Genomic DNA, 19,637 nt, shown 5'->3' with positions numbered 1-19,637 from the left:
TGGCTCATGCCTGTAATCACGGCACTTTGGGAGGCCAAGGCGGGTAGATCATGAGGTCAGAAATTCAAGACCAGCCCTGCCAAGATGGTGAAACCCCATCTCTACTAAAAATACGAAAATTAGCCAGGCACAATGGCAGATACCTGTAATCCCAGCTACTAGGGATGCTGAGGCAGGAGAACTGTTTGAACCCAGATGGCAGAGGTTGCAGTGAGCTGAGATCACACCACTGTACTCCAGCCTGGGCGATAGAGTGAGACTCTGTCTCAAAAAAAAAAAAAAAAAAAAAAAAGGTAGTAATTTCTATTTCTTAACCTGCAGAAACATACTCAAACTGGAACTGTATGTTTTAGACACTTTTCTCTCTATATGTATTTATGTCATGATAAATTTTTCAAGGGCAAATGAAAAATATTTTCAAGGGTCACATCCAAGATTTTTTTTTTTTGAGATGGAGTTCCACTCTTGTTGCCCAGGCTGGAGTGCAATGGTGTGATCTCAGCTCACTGCAACCTCCACCTCCCAGGTTCAAGTCATTCTCCTGCCTCAGCCTCCCGAGTAGCTGGGATTACAGGTACGTGCCACCACACCCAGCTAATTTTTTGTATTTTTAGTAAAGACAGGGTTTCACTATGTTGGCAAGGCTGGTCTTGAACTCCTGACCTCAGGTGATCTCCCCGCCTCAGCCTCCCAAAGTGTTGGGATTACAGGTGTGAGCCACCATGCCCAGCACCAAGATGTTTTTATTCTTTTCCATTAGAAGCTTTAAAGGGAAAATTCCTTTTGGGTTTTTATCATATTATCCAGATTCCCAGTTGGTACTATTTTCACAAGTACACTAGTCTATTCTGACATTCTTTTTTTTCAGTAGTAGCATAAAGACTTATTACATTTAGGCCAGACGCAGTGGCTCATGCCTATAATCCCCACACCTTGGGAGGCTGAGGTAGGAGGATCACTTGAACTCAGGAGTTCAAGACCAGCCTAAGCAACATAGGAGACTGTATCTCTACAAAAAATAAAAAATATTACCCAGGTATGGTAGCATGTACCTACAGTCCTAGCTACTTGGGAGGCTGAAGTGAGAAGATCACCTGAGCCTAGGAGATTGAGGCTGCAGTGAGCCATGATCAAACCACTTCACTCCAGACTGAGAGAGAGAGCAAGACCCTATCTCAAAAAACAAAACAAAACAAAAACCCTTCACCATTACTTTTAAGAAAATTGCCCTTATTCTGGCAAGAAACATTATTTTCTTTATTTCTAACTTTCCAATATAAGGCTTTCCCTAATTTCCCTAAATTTGAGGGAAAGAACCAGATTGGTGCAGCAGACTCAATTACTTCCTTCAATCATATAGGAAAAGGGAAGTGCACTGCAGATCATTGTGAAAGCTGGGTGAAATGATGGGAATACTGAAAAATGTTTCTTCTAAATTTTAAAGCTATGTTGCTGGGCATACAATGCACAGAGTCATACTTTGTCTGAGAAAAACAGCACAAAGTGGGAGAGAGACAAAGCTCTATAGAAGCAAAGTTTACATGTACTACTGCCATTAAATTGGTATTCATCCAAAATACAATGTTTTAAATTAAAATGTAATTGTAGGCTGGGCACCCTGGCTCATACCTGTAATCACAGCACTTTGGGAGGCTGAGGCAGGCAGATCACTAGAGGCCAGAAGTTCAAGACCAGCATAACCAACGTAGCAAAACCCTGTCTCTACTAAAAATACAAAAAATTAGCTGAGTGTGGTGATACATTCCTATAAGCTACTTAGGAGGCTGAGGTATGACAATCGCTTGAATCTGGGAGGCAGAGGTTGCAGTGAGTTGAAATAGTGCCACTGCACTCCAGCCTGGGTGACAATGTGAGACTCTTGTCCAAAAAATAAAATGAAATAAAATAAGATAAAATAATTGTAATCCCCAGGGTAACCACTAAGAAAATAATGTTTTAAAATAGTAAGAGACAGAAAAAAAGAACTTAAATGGTACTCCAGAATATACCTACTTAAACAAAAGGCAGTAATGGAGGAAGTGAGAAACAAAAAAAGACACGACATAGAGAAACAAACAAAATGGCATAAGTCCTTCCTTGTCAGTAATTACATTAAATGTAAATGTTTAACTGTCCAATTAAAAGACAGAGATTGGATTGGCAAAATGAATTAAGAAACATGAACTATATGCTGTCTACAAGGGATACACTTTAGATTCTAACACACAGAAAGACTGAGATAAAAAGGAAAAAAATACACCATCCAAATACTAATGGAAAAAGGGATGGAGTGGCTATACTAATATCAAGCAAAAAAAAAACTGTGAGATAAAAATGGTTGCTAAAGACAAAGAAGGACATTTTATAGTGACAAAAGGGTCAATCCATCAAGAAAATATTATAAACATGCATGTAACTAAAACCAGAGTCCTGAAACACACAGCTAAATCAGAAGTTTAGAGATGGACAACAACAATTCTTTTACTTTACGAGCAGAAAAACTAGGTAAGCTTATCTTCTGATATAAATAGATAGAAGATGAACAGTATTATAAACCAAAGACTGAACAGGCATATACAGAATGCTCCACTAACAGAATATACATTAATCTCAAATACAAATGAAACATTCTCCAAAACAGACCATACTGCACAGGAGAAAAGTTTTTCATTCATTTCCTTGAAAAAGTTTTTCAAAAGGACATTATATCTTAAATATATAATGAACTCTCACAACTCAATAATAAAAGGACAAATAACCAAATTTTTTAAATGTGCAAAAAATGAAACACAGGTTCTCTTCAACTTATGATGGGGTTACATCCTGATCATGTTGTAAATTGAAAATGCATTTAATACAGTGAACTTACAAAACATTATAGCTTATCCAAGCCTACATTAGCTGTGCTCAGAACACTTATGTTAGCCTGCAGTTTGACAAAATCATCTAACACAAAGCCTATTTTTAAACAAAGTGTTCAATATCTTACATACCACATATTATAGCCCAGGAGAAGATCAAAATTCAAATTTCAACATTACGTCAAAATTACAACAGTTTCACACCATCATAAGTTGAAAAATCTTAAGTCAAGCCATTGTTAAGTTGGAAACTGTCTGTAGATACTTCTCTAAAGATAAGCAAAGAGTCAATAAGCAGATCAAAAAATACCAACATCATCATCTGCCACAACACACTACTTCACAACAACTAGGATGGCTATAATAAAAAAGACAGGTTATAGTAAGTGTGGGCAAATATGTGGAAAAATGAACTCACACGGTGTGGCCACTCTGAAAAACAATTTGGCAGTTCCTTAACATGTTAAAAATAGTTACTATATGACCCAATAATTTCACTCCTATGTATATAACCAAGACAACAGAGAACACATGTTCATACAAAAACCTACACAGGATTGTTCATAGCATTATTCACAAAAAACAGAAACTCAAATGTTTATCAAACTGACAATGGATAAAGAAAACATTGCACAACATACAAGAGAGTATGTTTAAGCCATTAAAACAATCAAGTACATACATGCTAAAATATAGATGCGCCTTGAAAACACTATACTAAAAGAAAGTCAGATACAAAAGAACACCCATTGTATGATTCTACTTTTAGCAAATTTCCAGAATGGGGAAATCTACAGAAACACAAAGCACATTAGTGTTTGCCCAGGGGCTAGTGTGAAAGAATAATTGAGAGTAACTGCTAATGGGAAAGAGGTTTCTTTTGGGGATGATAAATATGTTATGGAATTAGATAGTGGTGATGGTGGTACACCTTTATGAGTAAACGAAAACCACTGAATTATACACTTAAAATTTCAAAAATGTAGTTACACATGATATTTTTAACCTGTGGCTTTGGTAATGTCCTAGCTCACATCCCTCTCTCAAGAATGTATAAAGAAATACGTGAAGACATTCTTTCTTCTACCCATTTCCTTACTTTTCATGGACACTTACCTGTGTAAACTGAGGCAGTTCTTGTCTCCTTTCATACCTTGGAGTAATTTATTATTACTTAAAGTTGTGAATGATAGCTAAGAAAAGCAATGTCGCCCTCACCCCCATTTTCTGAAAACCTGCTATTTATCTCTCTAGGTTCTTTGTGTGTATGAACTTACTTATACATGATTTGGTTGCTTTTACAAAAATGGGAATGAATCTCAGACACTTGACAACTTAAGTTTTTACCTCAACGATGTGTCACTGATATCCTCTACTAACAGTATATGAAGACTGTCCTGATTGTTTAACAATTACATAGAATGTATGCAGCATATTTTCATAATCCAGTCTTCCACCAATTGGAATTCATCCTTCACACTGCCTCAAGAGTTATCTTTCTAAAACAGAATTATTATTACATTCCTTTTTACTCTCTACATTCTGGACCCCACCAAGCTTTAGAGTTATGGAGGCAGTACAGTAGCCAGTAATAATTGGGCTCTAGGACTAAGCTGTCTGAGTTCGAAGCCCAGCCTCATTGTTCTGTGCCTTCATTTCTTCACTAGCCTGAATACCTTACAGATCTTCATAAGCATTAAATGAGGATGCTTTGCTAAATACTTCCTGCTGTACCTCCGGAACAATGTCTGACACAGAAGCACTCAAGCAGCAGCTATCATTGTCACTATATCTTCCCATAAAATCCTGATTCATCATTCCTGGACTATACCTTGCACTTAGCAACTATAGAATTTTCTTTTCTATAGGTCCCTGAGACTGTAATGATTTATCCATTCAAAACTCCTGATTCTGTTTCACTGATGCGAATGCCAAGAAGGCTTCTTCAAACCTGATGCAAATGCCAAGAAGGCGTCTTAACTCCAACCACTTCTCTTCTTGCTTGATTGAGCACTTTATCAGTTATTTGTAAAACCGTTTATCTCTATAGTTTGAGTATAATTTTCTTGAAGCCAAGAACAGTATTTTGACTATTCTGTGTCACCAGGTGTGCCAAGATGTGCTTGGTATTCATTCATTCAATTAAATAATATATATGGAGTATCTGTGGATACCAAAGGAAACAAAATAAATGCTCTCCCTTAATGCACATGCTGTTGAAAAACACAAATGCTCTGACTTACCAATAAGGTTATGTCTTGAGAAACCCATCGTAAGTCAAAAATGCACTTAATACTCAGATAAACCCATCATAAAGTTGAAAAATCCTGAGAATCATCATAAGGGACTGTCTCTACAGAGATGACAAAGGCATACTAAGGAGAAGGGAGTGAGAAAAAATTAAGCAGGGTAAGGCAGACGGGAAATAAAAAGACTGGGCAGGGGGCAGGGAACATGATTATTTTATAGTGGTCAGGAAAGCCTTCTCCATTAAGAAATCTGCTGGTTCTGGAATGAACCATAAGAGATTCAAGGGAGGAATATCCAGGAAGCAGTGGAAGTACAAAGATCCAGAGAGAACATGCTTGGTATGTTTGAGCAAGTATAAGAAGAGTCTTTGGATGTAAGCAAGGTCAGGATTGAAGGGGAGGGAAATGCATGTTTCTATCAATGTGAGGATCTGAGATTTAACTGAGACAAGGACACTGGAAGGTGTAAGCAGAGAAATGACATGATCTGATGTTGTCACTACAGCTGCTGAAAGGAGTACCAGACAGTAGAGGAACAAGGGCAATGGCTAGGCCAGTTAAGAGGGCAGAGCTGACACAAAATGGAAACAGGATGGGAGCAGTTACAATGGTAACAAGCAGTAGACCTAAACACATTTTGAAGACAGAACTGATCGAATTTACTGATTCTGAAAGACATCTGGAGTATGAAACAAAGAGAAGTCAAGATGACTGTAAGGTACTGTGCTGTAAGTCAGTGCTTCTCAAACTTTAGTATGCACCAGAATCTCCAGGAGGGCATGTGAAAGATTGTTGGACCTCACTTACAGTTTTCTGATTCAGTAGGTCTACAGTAGAGCTCAAGACACACTGACTTAGGAACAGGAAAGAGAGAACTCCCACTTACAAAGCTACAAAAAAACCACACAGATGGGAAAAACTGCAGGAGTCAAGAGATACATATTGTTCAATTTTAAACATATTAAATTCGGGATGCTCAATGTCACCTCTGCAGTATTTTCCCCCAAATCCCTGGCCTCAAACTAACCATGTGAAAATACCACACAAACCCAAATCAAGGAACATTCTGCCAGGCATCTGGCCAACCATGAAAGACATGGAATGACTGTCAAAGACTTGAAGGCGACTAAATGCAACATGGGATCTCAGGTTAGATCCTGGAAAATTTGTGGAAAGACTGGTGAAACCTGAGTAAGGTCCAGTTCAGTTTGCGGTATTGTACCAATACTAATTTCTTAGGGTTTTTTTCTTAGTTTTGACAATACCATCATAACATTATGTGGAATGTTAACAACAGGGGCTGGGCACAGTGGCTCATGCCTGTAATCCCAGCACTTTGGGAGGCCAAGGCTGGTTAATCACTTGTGGTGAGGAGTTCAAGACCTTCCTGGCCAACATGGTGAAACCCCATCTCTACTAAAAATACAAAAATTAGTTAGGCATGGTGGCGCATACCTGTAGTCCCAGCTACTCAGAGGAGGCTGAGACTGAAGAATTGCTGGAACCTAGGAGGCAGAGGCTGCAGTAAGCAGAGATCACACCACAGCACACCAGCCTGGGCAACAGAACGAGACTCCGTCTCAAAAAACCAAACAAACAAAAACATTAAGGGAAGGCAGGGCAGGAGAGTGTGGGAATTTCTGCACTATCCCTGAAGCTGTTCTGTAAGCCTGACGTTACCTCAAAATAATTTAAAAAATGAGATGCCGACATTAGATGCCTAAGTAGAGATGTCAAACAGACAGCTGGATATGTAAGTCTGGAAATTTTAAAGTCCAGGTTGATGATATAAACTGAGAAATTGCCAGTGTGTACAAATGGCATTTAAAAACATAACGCTAGATGATATTACAAAGGGAATGAATTGTTACAGAAAAGTTCCTTAAACAGAGGTTACGGGTAGGAGAGAAAATTAGGAATTAGCAAAGGGGATTAAAAATAATAACGTGTTAGAAGACAATAAAAAACAGTGGTATCTCTAAGCTAGGTGACAATTTCGTGAAGTGAGCAACTGATCTGTGTGCTAATTAAGTAGACTAAAAGATGGACTATGGGATTAGAAATGTAGAGGTCATTTGTGACCTAATAAAGCTATTTTGGTAGAGTAGTGGCATAACACTATTAGCCCAAGGCAGAGCCTTTATATGGATTAAAACACTGTTCTTCTTAAAGACACATCCATCTCTTGCAAAACTGTCAAATACACTGATCTTTTTTAGAACAAGACACTTAGTGCCATCTGCTGGAAAATCACTCTCATAAATATGTGAACCTCATTCTCTTAAACGTGGCACTCTCATACAGTATGCAACCTGCACAATCATACCCAGTCTTTTGTGTCAGGGATAATGTTTGATTAGAATGGGCTCAAGACATTAAGAAAAAAAGGAGATAGCAAGCATAGACAATTCTTAAAAAGCAAAGAGCTTTGCTATCAGTGAAACAAAAAAAATGGAGGAATAGCCAAAAGAGGTAAATTCAAGGGACAGTTCTATTTTAAATGATGTGTGCTATCCTAGGATGTTTTAGTGCTGATGAGAACACTCCAGTAGAAAGGGAAAACTAATGCAGTAGAAAAGGGAGAATTGCTCAAATGATGGTCTTGAGTAACTTGGGGTGGGGATCTAGGTAACTAGTAAGGACCTGGGCCTTAAATAGAGTATGGATGGTTCACCTAGAGTAACAGCAGGGAAAGCAAGGAATATATTCCCAAATGCAGATCAGGTACGTTCACTGATAAAATGGTGGGAGTATAGAGATAATCTTTTCTGATTGTTTATGCTCTCAATAAAGTAGGGAGCAAGCTGAGAACAAAGAGTACGAAGGGAGGAAGTGGTTTGAAAGAGGAGAAAGTCAGCCCAGCCCTGTAGGAGAACAAATAGATTAAGTAAATAGGATATGAGGCAGCATTGAAAGCTCACTTGGGCTTAGTGGTCACAATTTAGAGACCATTTAACAATTCTGTGTTATCACACATTACCATCTACATGCAGAGTATACAGAGTTGGATTTAACCAGATGTGTACAACAGGGAGAAGGTCAAGAAATTCAAGGGTATATGGGAAAGCTATAATTATAAGTGGCTGTGTACAAGGAAGACCCAACAAGGTACTCTGGTAGGTGTTGAACAAATGAGATGAATCACAAAAAGAGATGTCAATACAAGATTCCTGAAATCTTTCACTGCAACAAATGCCCCAGGCCTCCTTACCAAATGTAGATGACTCAGACTAGTATTCAATGACTTCACTACTCAAATATTTTAATATTATTGTTCCAACATGATTGTGAAATTTAAAAGTGATAACCTAGATATTCCAGAGAACTGAAATCTTCCCAGGTCTTTCTAATATCCGAGAGTTTGCTGATGATATCCCCAGAAAGATTTAATGCACGTTATTAAACACAGGTCTTACCTCCAAACTTCTACAGAGTTCATAATTAAATAATTCCTGAAGCTATTGGCTAGGCTACAAATATAGTTTTGTAATAAGAAATTTTTCTCTGTTAATGGGTATAAATTCCAATGGTGTTTTGCATCCTTCAATGTTTTCCACAGTTTATCTGAATACTCCTCTAACTAGTTCCACAAGAAATCAAGGCAGCAATTTCTTCCTATTATCACCTCTTATTTTTCATTTTTAAAATTCTATCCCTAATAATTTAAAATATTTTGCATTTAATCAATGATTAGTCATGTCTGTAGGTGTGAGCTTTATTAAGAAATCTGCAATTTCTTACAAATCCTAATCATATACTGGATCTTAATTCTTTATTAAAAGTAGGTAAAAACAAAACAAATGGAACTTCCTTCAACAACAAAAAATGAGTTACAGCTGTTGAACCTGTTTTTATGAGGAGGTACATTATTGCACCATTAAGGAAGTCTTCAGTCAGATCCTTGGAAAATGTTGTTCTCTGAGTCAGATACCTCTTTCCCCTGCCAATAGAAACACAATGCTGGCCAGCTGTCAAGAACAAAATGTAAAATGTTCACTCAAGCACCACCCGCTAGACCTGAGGCCACAGCTTGTAACACAGAAGCTTAGGTAATTATCTAGTAACAAAAAAATTGTGAGAACAATTCCTTCAGGAAGAATACAAACAATTGTTTTCTACTTCAGTATAAAAATATCAATAAAAAAGCCAAAGTTATTTTCCTTCCACCAATTTCTTTTAAAATTTTCTCTTCTCTTCACTCATTCTTTGAAAAAGACAATATGTATGTCCCTCCTCACCAGACCAAAGAGCTCAAAGCAACTGAAGTGTGTTATGACATCAGCAACAGTCAAGAATTGATGAAAGCAATGAAGCTCCTTGACTTAGTTTACACTGAAAGCAACATGCTTCATGTCTTAATTTCTATACCACCAAAGTTAACGTTAACGGAACAAGATTCCATTCTCACAATGTTTTCATTGGTAAACATTTTTAGGAACTGAGGATGAGAAATTTTTAAGTTCTGCAAAAGAGGTGGTAGAGGAAGACTACAATACCTAAATCCACAGGATTCATAATATCTAGAAATACCTGACAAATCATATTTTATACATATGGGGAAGGGAAGAGGCAGGCATGAAGCAGGAAGGAGAGAGAGTTGTTTTCCTACCACAGAGGCATCTCCAGTTCCAGCGCTTATGTAAAAGCATCTCACATGCAAGTATTCACAACAACCTGGAAAGCAACACAGAACTGATGATGTGGTATAATACATATTAAAATTCAGGAAGGAAGCATGTGGTAGGAAAGAGATAAAATGTTATTGAGACAAGATGATTTTGTTTGAGCAAATCCATATAAGCCCTAACACCAACCATAAAAAATAGTAACTTTGTATTATTATTTCCAAATCCAATATTCAAAGACTAACACAAAAATAATAGCCTCTCAGCAATGAACTATGGTTTAGAAACAGAGGTGTGCCCTGACCAAACACAGTACCATGGCTCAAGCAACTACAGCTCTCACCACTGGGGCATGATAGGGAACAACCATCTTCAAACTTGTTCAGTTTACACTGGTGAATAAAAAGATCCAATGTGCCGATGTACCTTCTGAACAGTAAACAACAACAAAAAGAAATTTTAAAAAAAGATCCAAGTGTTATCATTTTTTTGGTCAACACTTTAAGTAAACTCCTGTCAAAGAAAAAAAAAGATTTGAATTACACTGGTATTTCAATATTAGAGTGTTTGTATACTAGGTGCTTTTTGAAATATAGATATACACATAGTAGGAGAAATAAAATTCCTTTTTCTCTGTAATTCACTTAAAAGCATGTTATCTAGGATTACTCTATCATGGTCAGAAATGTTAGTTCTTACTCCAAGATAGGTAAATGCCTTTGAAATGCAATAGAGACAATGAACTTATGAGCTCGTTTATGTTCATGCATTAAAGTGTGAAGGTCACTAGCTCTGCTGTTTCTGTAAGTTTCCTTTACTATAAAAACAGTCAAAATATAACCAATCTAACTCAAGATGTTAACATTAATTATGTTAAATAAAATTAGCCAAAGAACTGTAAATTAAATGACGTAATATTTAAGTTCTGTGCTGATGACTCCATTTGATCAAAAGAACGGTGATCCAGTAAGGTGCTTCTGAGGGTATTACTTCTCTAATCTGAAATTTATCATCACTGACCCTTTTAGGCATAATAAAATGGAAAGTGTAAACAGGTTGGTGACAATTTATTTAATTTAGGTTGAGCTACTTATAAGTACCTGATAGCTAGAAACAATATATATATATATATTTTCATCTTGAAAATATCAGTAGGAAGAACAAATATTTGCAATATTTGATATGAAATTCTGAAGCATATGGGAACTTCTATAAATAGACAAATTTAATTTTACTACCATCCATCCAGCCTTAGCCCTTTACTTTCCTTACCCCTATTGCTGCCTCTGTCCCTACCATCCCTTCAACCCAGTGTCTCTCATCAGGAATTTGCAAATGAATTCTTTACAATGTGAATCTTCACTTAAATGTAACAGTATTGATTAACCCAAATTCAAAATATAGAAATGGCTACTTTCAATATGAACTGAAGATCTTACTCTTCAATTACAATCTGCTAAGATATATATGGGGCATCATATCAGCATCTGTCCTGCAGATTAAGAATAATTTTAAAGTGAGTGAAGTCAAACCTTACATCTTTCTAAAAGACCAGGAAAGCTTGTTATTCATTGTGCCTCTTTAGTTTCCACTATAGAAATGGTAGGATTCTTTAAATGACATACATAACCATGAAATCTTTTCTTGAATGGCACAAACCAGAGCTTCTGTGGTTAAAATGTTATGATCCAAATTCCTCTCTTTTAAGAGAAATATCAGCAACGACAATGCTTAGCAATTATCATCTGAGCTATGTAAAGTCTAAAACAGTTATAAAGGCCATACATTAGTGGCCACTTTTAAGCTTTCTATATGATGATGGACTTATAGAGGTGTGAGCTGAGCTATTTAAGATACAGATCTATTTATATTAAGAAGATGTGCTAATACTTTGAGTGTCCATCTCCTTAGACATGATTATACTGAACTCAGATTGAAGCCTGCCTACAGATTTCGTTCTTTAAATATAGCAAGTTCTCCTTATTTAGGTCTTCTATAGACAAACTGCAACCAACCATTCAGTATTAAACCAATAGTCCAGTATTAAGCCCTCTGAAATGTTAATCTTTGTCTGGCAGGAAGGATTTGAGATATAAAACCAACTTCTATGTGAGTAGGATGCATTAAATGGGTTGTATATAATGAACCTTCACTATCTTGAAGCATTATATATTCTTCAAAATATAAAATATCTATAAATTTCTATATACATAGTTTAAAAGTCTGAAAATTTTTCTAAAATATAAGAAAAAGCTAAAAAAAGAAGAAATGCTCCCCTTACATGTTTCCCTATCAGAAATTGACTTTTTCTAGTTAATTTGCCTCTATTAATTAAAACAAAAAGCTTAAATAATTAAATTCTAAAGTTAAAAAAGGGTCAAAAATAGTAAAACAATCTAAAAATCATAGTTTTGGCTTCAGAATTTTATTTTAAAAGTTGTACAGGATCAGATTATGAGACTATTGCAAACCTGGGTAATCTGTCAGGTGTATGAGATGAAAGAGAAAAGCCAGTAAAATAAAAAGAAAAAGTAAATACGTTTTCCATTTTGTATAACCATTCCGTAGTAATATAACCATTCAGTTAACCACTGGTTAACCAGCTAGCCATTCAAAAGTAACCATTCAGATTTCTCTATACAAGAGCCACATTATTAATGTGATCTCTAAATCTTTTGGTAAATTAAAATATTTGTGTTTATTAATAAGTAAAAGTGTTTGTAATGAAAAATTACATTAATTAAAATCTTAAGCACTGAACTGAAATTAAGGCATGTGTCACTTCAGACATATTAAAATAGTGTGTAAGAATGAGTTTTTAATAAATATCTCGAAAGGCTGATATATTACGCCTGGACATGTTCCAGTGCGTTTTTAGTGTGTCTGATTCTTTTAACCTTGATCTCTCTGGATGGCACGTGGTGGGGTAATAATGGGCACCTTGTTCACCAACACAAACCTTCTCCTGAGGTATAGGCTGGGTGATGTGTTAACATACTAAAATCATGAAAACCTTTCTAAAATCACAATGGTATACATACTCTTTACAACACAAAACATTTGTCACTATCATGGATGGCATACAGCTTCTTCAATTCCTTGTCCCTTTCATGGAAGAATTCAATTACAAACAGCACTAAACAACTAGTGACTCACTGTAAATTCTCCCAAATACTCTTAACGTGATCAATCCTTTATAAACACCAGGTAATGTATACCAACAACTTGCATGACAAAGAGTCCCCGTGCCTAAGAGGGTCAACACTCATATCTCAGTCAGGGCTGCATGGCCAGGAAAATGAACATCATGACGGATTTCTGCATTCTTCACACTGTGCTCATGAACAAAGTCAGTGTAGTTTCTATGTGCAGTCTGGGGTGGGGACAAGGCCCTTGTGTTCCACTGGTTTCCACCACGTTGACAGCAATCACTGGCAGCAGAGAGCCTGGATGGTTGGGGAGTGGGAGGGGAGCACAGTTAGTCAATAGGAATAGGAGAAAATGGATGTGCAAAAGGTAAAGGTGAAAGGTAATGTGACTAGCATGCACCACCTCTATGAGTAGCTACCAACATCTACTCCATGCAATGATAACATTCAAGAATAACAAAATGGAAGAAATCCACAAGGTTACATGTAATGGAAAATATCAACATGGAAATACATGTAAGTAATCAGACTCAGTTAAGTGATTAAAGAAGAAATTTATCAGAAAGCAAGACATTCTGTATCTGTCCCTGATGCTGTTACTAAAATTAAAAGCAGAAATGTTGTTAGGGGTTCTAATCAGAAGAAAAAAATAAAATCTGCCTACTTCAAATATTTGAAAAAATAACTCTACATAAGGATAAAAGCATATATGAACAAAGAAAACTGTGAAAATTCTTCTTCAAATTATGCGATTTCGCAGAGTTGAAACCCAGGAAACAAAATTCAGAAAAGACCACTAAAAATAAAAAAATCTACCTTCAGAGGCCATGTTATTTTACATCAATGTTCTCAATTAACAATTGAGCATCATTGCTCCTTATATAATCAAAGGTTGCAGGACCTCAAAATGAAATTCAACAGGTACAGATAAAGTGATGCAATGAAACACCCCCTCCAAGAAGTAGTTTAGTAAGCATATTAGGCATCTTTTATCACAGTGCTATAGAAAAGTCCTATAGAATTTTAAGAGTGAAACATACATACATACAGCTCTTGGTTATAATTGATCAGAATCCTCCAGTAGAAAGAAAGCATTTGCCAAAGTTCAGCAAATGAGTCTTGTGACATGGCAGAAAGGGCAGCACATATTTAAAATAACTACAAAGAAAAATACCACCCCAAATATAAAATATGAGCAAAAATACATTTTTAAAGACAGTGTTATCTTTCTAACTCAACCAAATCACCTTTATCCCTTAGGGAAACTGAAAAGAAATAAACCAAAATAATTTTTCAAAACAAACTTGGAAGGCTTTTTTATAACAAAGTCATCTTTCTTTTAACTGAAATACAATTTGTTCATCAGACCTGGCTCACAAAAATCACAACCTTCAAGTTATGGTCTCTAAAAATTTAGAAAATTAAATTAGGTTTATGTTCTATCAATGCAAGATTTTCTAAACACTATTCTGTTTTGTTTTTGTTGTTACAAATGATTTATGGGTTTACAATACATGAATTGCGTCTCAAAAGTTGAAATTTTAAATACCTGATTATTCTAAGCTACTTACATACCAAATCAGTTACTCAAATAATGGTGTCATTTAAAAGATACCAGCAAAAAAATGCTGAAGATTTGAAAAGGGAGTAAGTAGGTTTAGATTAAATTGGTTAAAAGTTATCTGCCAGAAATAGCATGATCCATTATTCTGCCCAACTGTTCAAATACTGGAAGTATTTCCACATTTTAAACATTTCTTACTTTCTAAAGGAGGACTGCTTTATATTTTCTAAAGCATTAATAAGAATCAAAGCATGCAGAAAAAAGAATGAAATGCAGAACACATTTTAATTGAAGGCGGGAGAGTCCATTATCTCCTAAATATGCCAGCTCTATATTCAGTTCCATGCCCTTGTTGACATACTCTGAGGCTCATTATGTTATAAAGATCACCATTTTACTCCATTTTAGCAAAGGAGGTCTCAGTACAACCACATAAAGAAAGGAGAACACACGGCTCCAAATTTTTCATTTTCCTTAAAATTTAATAAATTCAATGCTCTTTCTAAAGGATGCATCAAAGAAACCAAGTAGTACCTAACAAAATCAAATAGATTTAAATATGTACCTATTCATATGAAAAAACTCAAAGATTCAATGTCGTAATTAGTATGCAAACTGATCAGACTCTCATTCCATATTAATGTAAAAGGCAAACACATAACACACTTCTTTTATAGCTGAAGTCTCAGTACTATTTTTCCTTGCCAATAGGATTTGGTGGTAACATCAATGAGATAAAACGTAACTGCTTACAGGAGCTGTGTTTTCCGTAAGAAATTGAAGAAGCTTCTAAAAATTACTTTAAAAAATAAATTTGACATTTATAAGCCTCGCTCTTTACACTTTTAAGTGTGTACCCGGATGCACACAAATATACACAAAGTTATCACCATCCACCCATGCAGAAAGAAAATAAAAAGGAGAAAATGGGACTGGGGGAGAGGGGAACTCAATCTTACAACTAATCGCAAGTTATTTGGAACTGAAAGTAAAAATATGCCCAAACATCAAAAGCCAGACACCTTGCAGTTAGTTAAGCCAAAATAACAGTGAAAAATAATTACAAAGCAAAGACTGAAAATAATCACCAACCACTGTTGACCCACCACCATGAAGGAAGAACTGGCTGCACAGAAAGCTGACCAAAACCTTGAGATCACCACAGAAACTCATTAGATTTCAGGTACTAAACAAACTAAGAGCAAGAGAAAAAGAGAAAAATCCTATGAATTATTAAAATTCATTTCACAAACAGACAAAATAACTTGAATAGATGATACACCCAACATGACCACTGAATCAAATAATTCCCAAGGAGCCCCCACCAAGCCACATATGTTTATTTGGGAAAGGATAAACTCAAGTGATTAACTCCAATAAGCCACAAAGTATCCATATTTGTATATTTACTATTAATCTAAACAAAGACCCTGGAAGTCTAAATGATCAAAGTATCTTTTTCCTGTCATCAGACTCTCTCTCAATCTCCTGAAAATTGTGTATATCATACTTTATCATATTTCAATCATGTTTCGCTTCTGACTTTACCTTCCATCTTTAATGAAGAAAACACATTCAAAGTAGTAGCATCATGTTGCATGGAATAACACGTAGTGGATATATTTTCCTTACAGATGTGGGAAAATATTCTACTGTCTAGCAAGGAAGTTTTTTTCAACAGAGAACCATCCACCACTCCCACATCAAGCTAATAAAAGCAGGTTTATTTTAAAGGTATTAATGTTTTGTTTTAAATAAAGAATAAATAAGGACAGCTGTCAGATGTTCTTCATTTAGACAACTGGACTCCCTTCATCACCAACATCCTTATTTTCCCCATCTCAATATGATTACTCAATAATATGCTTTCCAGCTCACAAATATGAATAATTTGCTTTCAATCACATTTAAAGAACTTTAAGATTATGGCTTGGAATTTAGAATACAATTAAGTAAGCAATATTTTATTTGTTTCGGGAATTAACAAACCATTTCCTGTCTTGCTGGTCTGTTCCAGGATTCCGTGGAAGATTCTCTATCTCCACCGGCACAGGTGCAGAGGAAGTGGAAGGACTCACAAGCAGAGCAGATCTCATCCCCCATGCCTTTGGACAAAAATTATAAAAATTACCTATTTTGCCTAGATAAAAGATCTCTTCACCAACAAATACTAAAACAGCATACTATTTACAAAGTCAACAAAATATAAACAAACACTTGAATTTTATGTATCACCTTAGAGTTAATAAATGAAATATTAGTAATCAGTTAAAATGCCCTTGGATTCACAGGGGCAGAAAATGTTTTATAGAGCACCTGTTTCATTTACAACATCCTAGAGAATAAAGTAACAGGAACTTATTACTAAATCACTTAAGAGATAAGGAAAAGAGAATGCACATAATTTGTGCAATGTTACAAATACCACTATGAAAATCCAATGAATACTACTACTGTTATCATAATTAAGCCGTGATCCAGTGTTTTAGAAGTTTAATATTGTCTTACCTGTTGGGAGCCATTACTTTGGGTGGAAACATTATTGTGAACACTGTAATGGGCGAAAAAAAATCTATTAAAAGCTCTATATGAAATTACAAGGCTCCACTTTATAAGATTACATATACACTAATGAAAGATTATTTTAAAGATACTAACATTTTGTTTCAAATAAAGAATAAAACTACTGCTGGTACCTAAAACTAAGAATGTCCAATACCTGAAAACATCTGTTCTTATAGGCAAATACTTGCTTTTCTATAGTTGCTCATTTGATGTTTCCATATACCTGTATTTTAATCGTGCTTTACAGGTATATACTTCACAACTAATGTTTATTCATTGGACAACAGCTTTCAAAGATGGCCTAACAAAGACAGCAACACAATACCCACATAAACTTATCCGTCCCTTCTTTTGTATATTACTACCATGAAGATTTTCCAGTGTCGGCAAGAACTCAGCATTTTATAACTCAAAAGGCCTTAGTAAAAAAGTCTTAGAAAGTTTGAAATTTCTGTGTGTACACCGTCCTTTCCAAATGACTTATAAATATGTTTTAAAATTTTTAGTTTAGTTTGTACCTATCCCCACCCCCACCCCACAAAAAGCACTTGAAAAAACCCTCAACCTATAATAAAAAAAAAAAACACCTAGAGAACTGCAGAAAAATTCAATAAAATAAAAACTCAAAGATGAACTATAATTCACAACAAAATGAGAAAAAAGTTTCCTAATGTCAGACATTCTAACACAAGGATAAATGGTATCCCTGAAGTAAGAAATTCAACTATGTAAATAATAATTCAAGCCAGGCATGGTGGCGCATGCCTGCAATCCCAGCTACTCCAGAGCTTGAACCTAGGATGTAGAGGTTGCTTGAGCCAAGATGGCACCACTGCACTCCAGCCTGGGCGACAGAGTGAGACTCCATCTCAAAATATAATAATAATAACAATAACAACAACAATAATAATAATTCAAAGTTATAAAAAAATTCCCTGAAAGTGAGAAAATAATTTGCACATGTAATGACAGCACCGTGTTTCAGAAAAATGAAACAGATAATTAAATACAATCAATCCCTGTTGTTTGCCACTAACTTTCTTTTTGTTTTTTTTTTTTGAGACAGAGTTTCGCTCTTGTTATCCAGGCTGGAGTGCAATGGTGCGATCTCGGCTCACCGCAACCTCCACCTCCTGGGTTCAGGCAATTCTCCTGCCTCAGCCTCCCGAGTAGCTGGGATTACAGGCACGCGACACCATGCCCAGCTAATTTTTTGTATTTTTAGTAGAGATGGGGTTTCACCATGTTGACCAGGATGGTCTCGATCTCTTGACCTCGTGATCCACCCGCCTCAGCCTCCCAAAGTGCTGGGATTCCCAAAGGCCTGAGCCACCATGCCCGGCCGCCACTAACTTTCAAGGATAAAGACAGAATATTTTGGGTGCCCCAAGTAGATTTAAAAGCAAATCACTACCAATCATCAGGTTGGCGAAGACTTCCCATGGCAATTATGAAGACTATTATATTATAACCAGCCAACATCTCACTCTAAGAGGAAACAGGCAAAGCTCTCAAATACAACCTCTGAATAGAATATCTAGAAGCCTTTCTAACAAGGTGAGAGCAAAATAAAAACCTAATAATGAAAGTCAACCAGTTAAGAACCTAAGAATGAAGAGAGGCCCTGCTAAAAGGCTGGGGGATGGAGAGTGAACACATTTTATATTCTATTTTTTTAAAGAACTACAGATCATTTACAAGTTGAGTCACCATAACCTGTACTTCCACTGTTCAGGTTCAAAGCCAAGTTGTGTCACTAGGTCTACTCTATACACCTTGGGTTACTCATTTGCATGAGACTGTTAGAATGACTAAATGAATTAATATTAGTAAAATACAAATAACAGTGATTACAACAACAATAACAAAATACCTTTAAAAGAAATACTATTGGTGAGGCATGGTGGCTCAGGCCTGTAACCCCAGTACTCAGGGGCCAAGGCAGAAGGACTGCCTGAGCCCAGGAGTGTGAGACCAGCCTGAGCGACACAGCCATACCTTCAGCTCTACAAAAAAATTAAAAATAGCTAGGTGTGGAGGTGGGTGCCTGTAGTAGTCTCAGGTAGTTTAGAGGCTGGGGCAGGAGGACTGCTTGATCCCAGGAGGTTGAGGCTGCAGTGAGCCATGATCATGCCACTGCATTGCAGCCTAGGTGACAGAGCAAGACCCTGGCTTACAAAAAAAAGAAAAGAATCCTAAAACGAACAAACAAAAACCAAACAATTTAGTGTAGATCCACTGCCAAGGCAATTTTAAAGACTATACCCATCAGGAACAATTTCTTTTTATTAACCATGTTACTCTTCCCAGAATACCCATGATCCTAAGACTTAATGAAATCTCACCCAGCCTGCTTGGTACAGAAGTTAGACTTACTAGTCCATGGTCCCTTGGTTATTCTCTGAAGCTTTTCTTTTTAACTAGGAATAACTTCAGTAGGTGATCAATAAGAATAATGAGAACGAAATACTTATAAGTTATGTTAATTGAATCATAGCTTCCTGTTTTCAAATGATTTGAAATACAGAAAGCATTATTTTCTGATAATTATGTACACTCTTTCACTTCTATGAACATGAAGGAATTACTGAATTATTTCCCATTACCAACCTAGTTCAAGCTTT

General features: G+C 36.1%; 1 protein-coding gene across 13 annotated transcripts in view; it reads right to left on the bottom strand.

Annotated features, from left to right (window-relative positions):
* EPB41L5 (erythrocyte membrane protein band 4.1 like 5) overlaps positions 1 to 19,637 on the bottom strand; it is a 149,514-nt gene that overhangs the window by 51,556 nt on the left and 78,321 nt on the right. For 11 of the 13 annotated variants that reach the window (XM_078327974.1, XM_078327976.1, XM_035305094.3 and 8 more), the window contains 2 exons: positions 16,957 to 16,999; positions 16,438 to 16,553 (listed from right to left, as the gene is read on the bottom strand). In XM_078327974.1, coding sequence (XP_078184100.1) covers positions 16,438 to 16,553; positions 16,957 to 16,999 — 159 coding nt within the window. Of the gene's footprint in view, positions 1 to 12,144; positions 13,182 to 16,437; positions 16,554 to 16,956; positions 17,000 to 19,637 lie in introns of those variants that run through there. The other 2 variants (XM_035305099.3, XM_017973543.5) reach the window with 1 other exon arrangement.

Source organism: Callithrix jacchus, chromosome 6, assembly GCF_049354715.1.
Source record: "Callithrix jacchus isolate 240 chromosome 6, calJac240_pri, whole genome shotgun sequence".
Classification (NCBI taxonomy): domain Eukaryota; kingdom Metazoa; phylum Chordata; class Mammalia; order Primates; family Cebidae; genus Callithrix; species Callithrix jacchus.
Note: the sequence above shows the minus strand (reverse complement) of the source record. Positions and strands in the feature narration are given on the sequence as shown.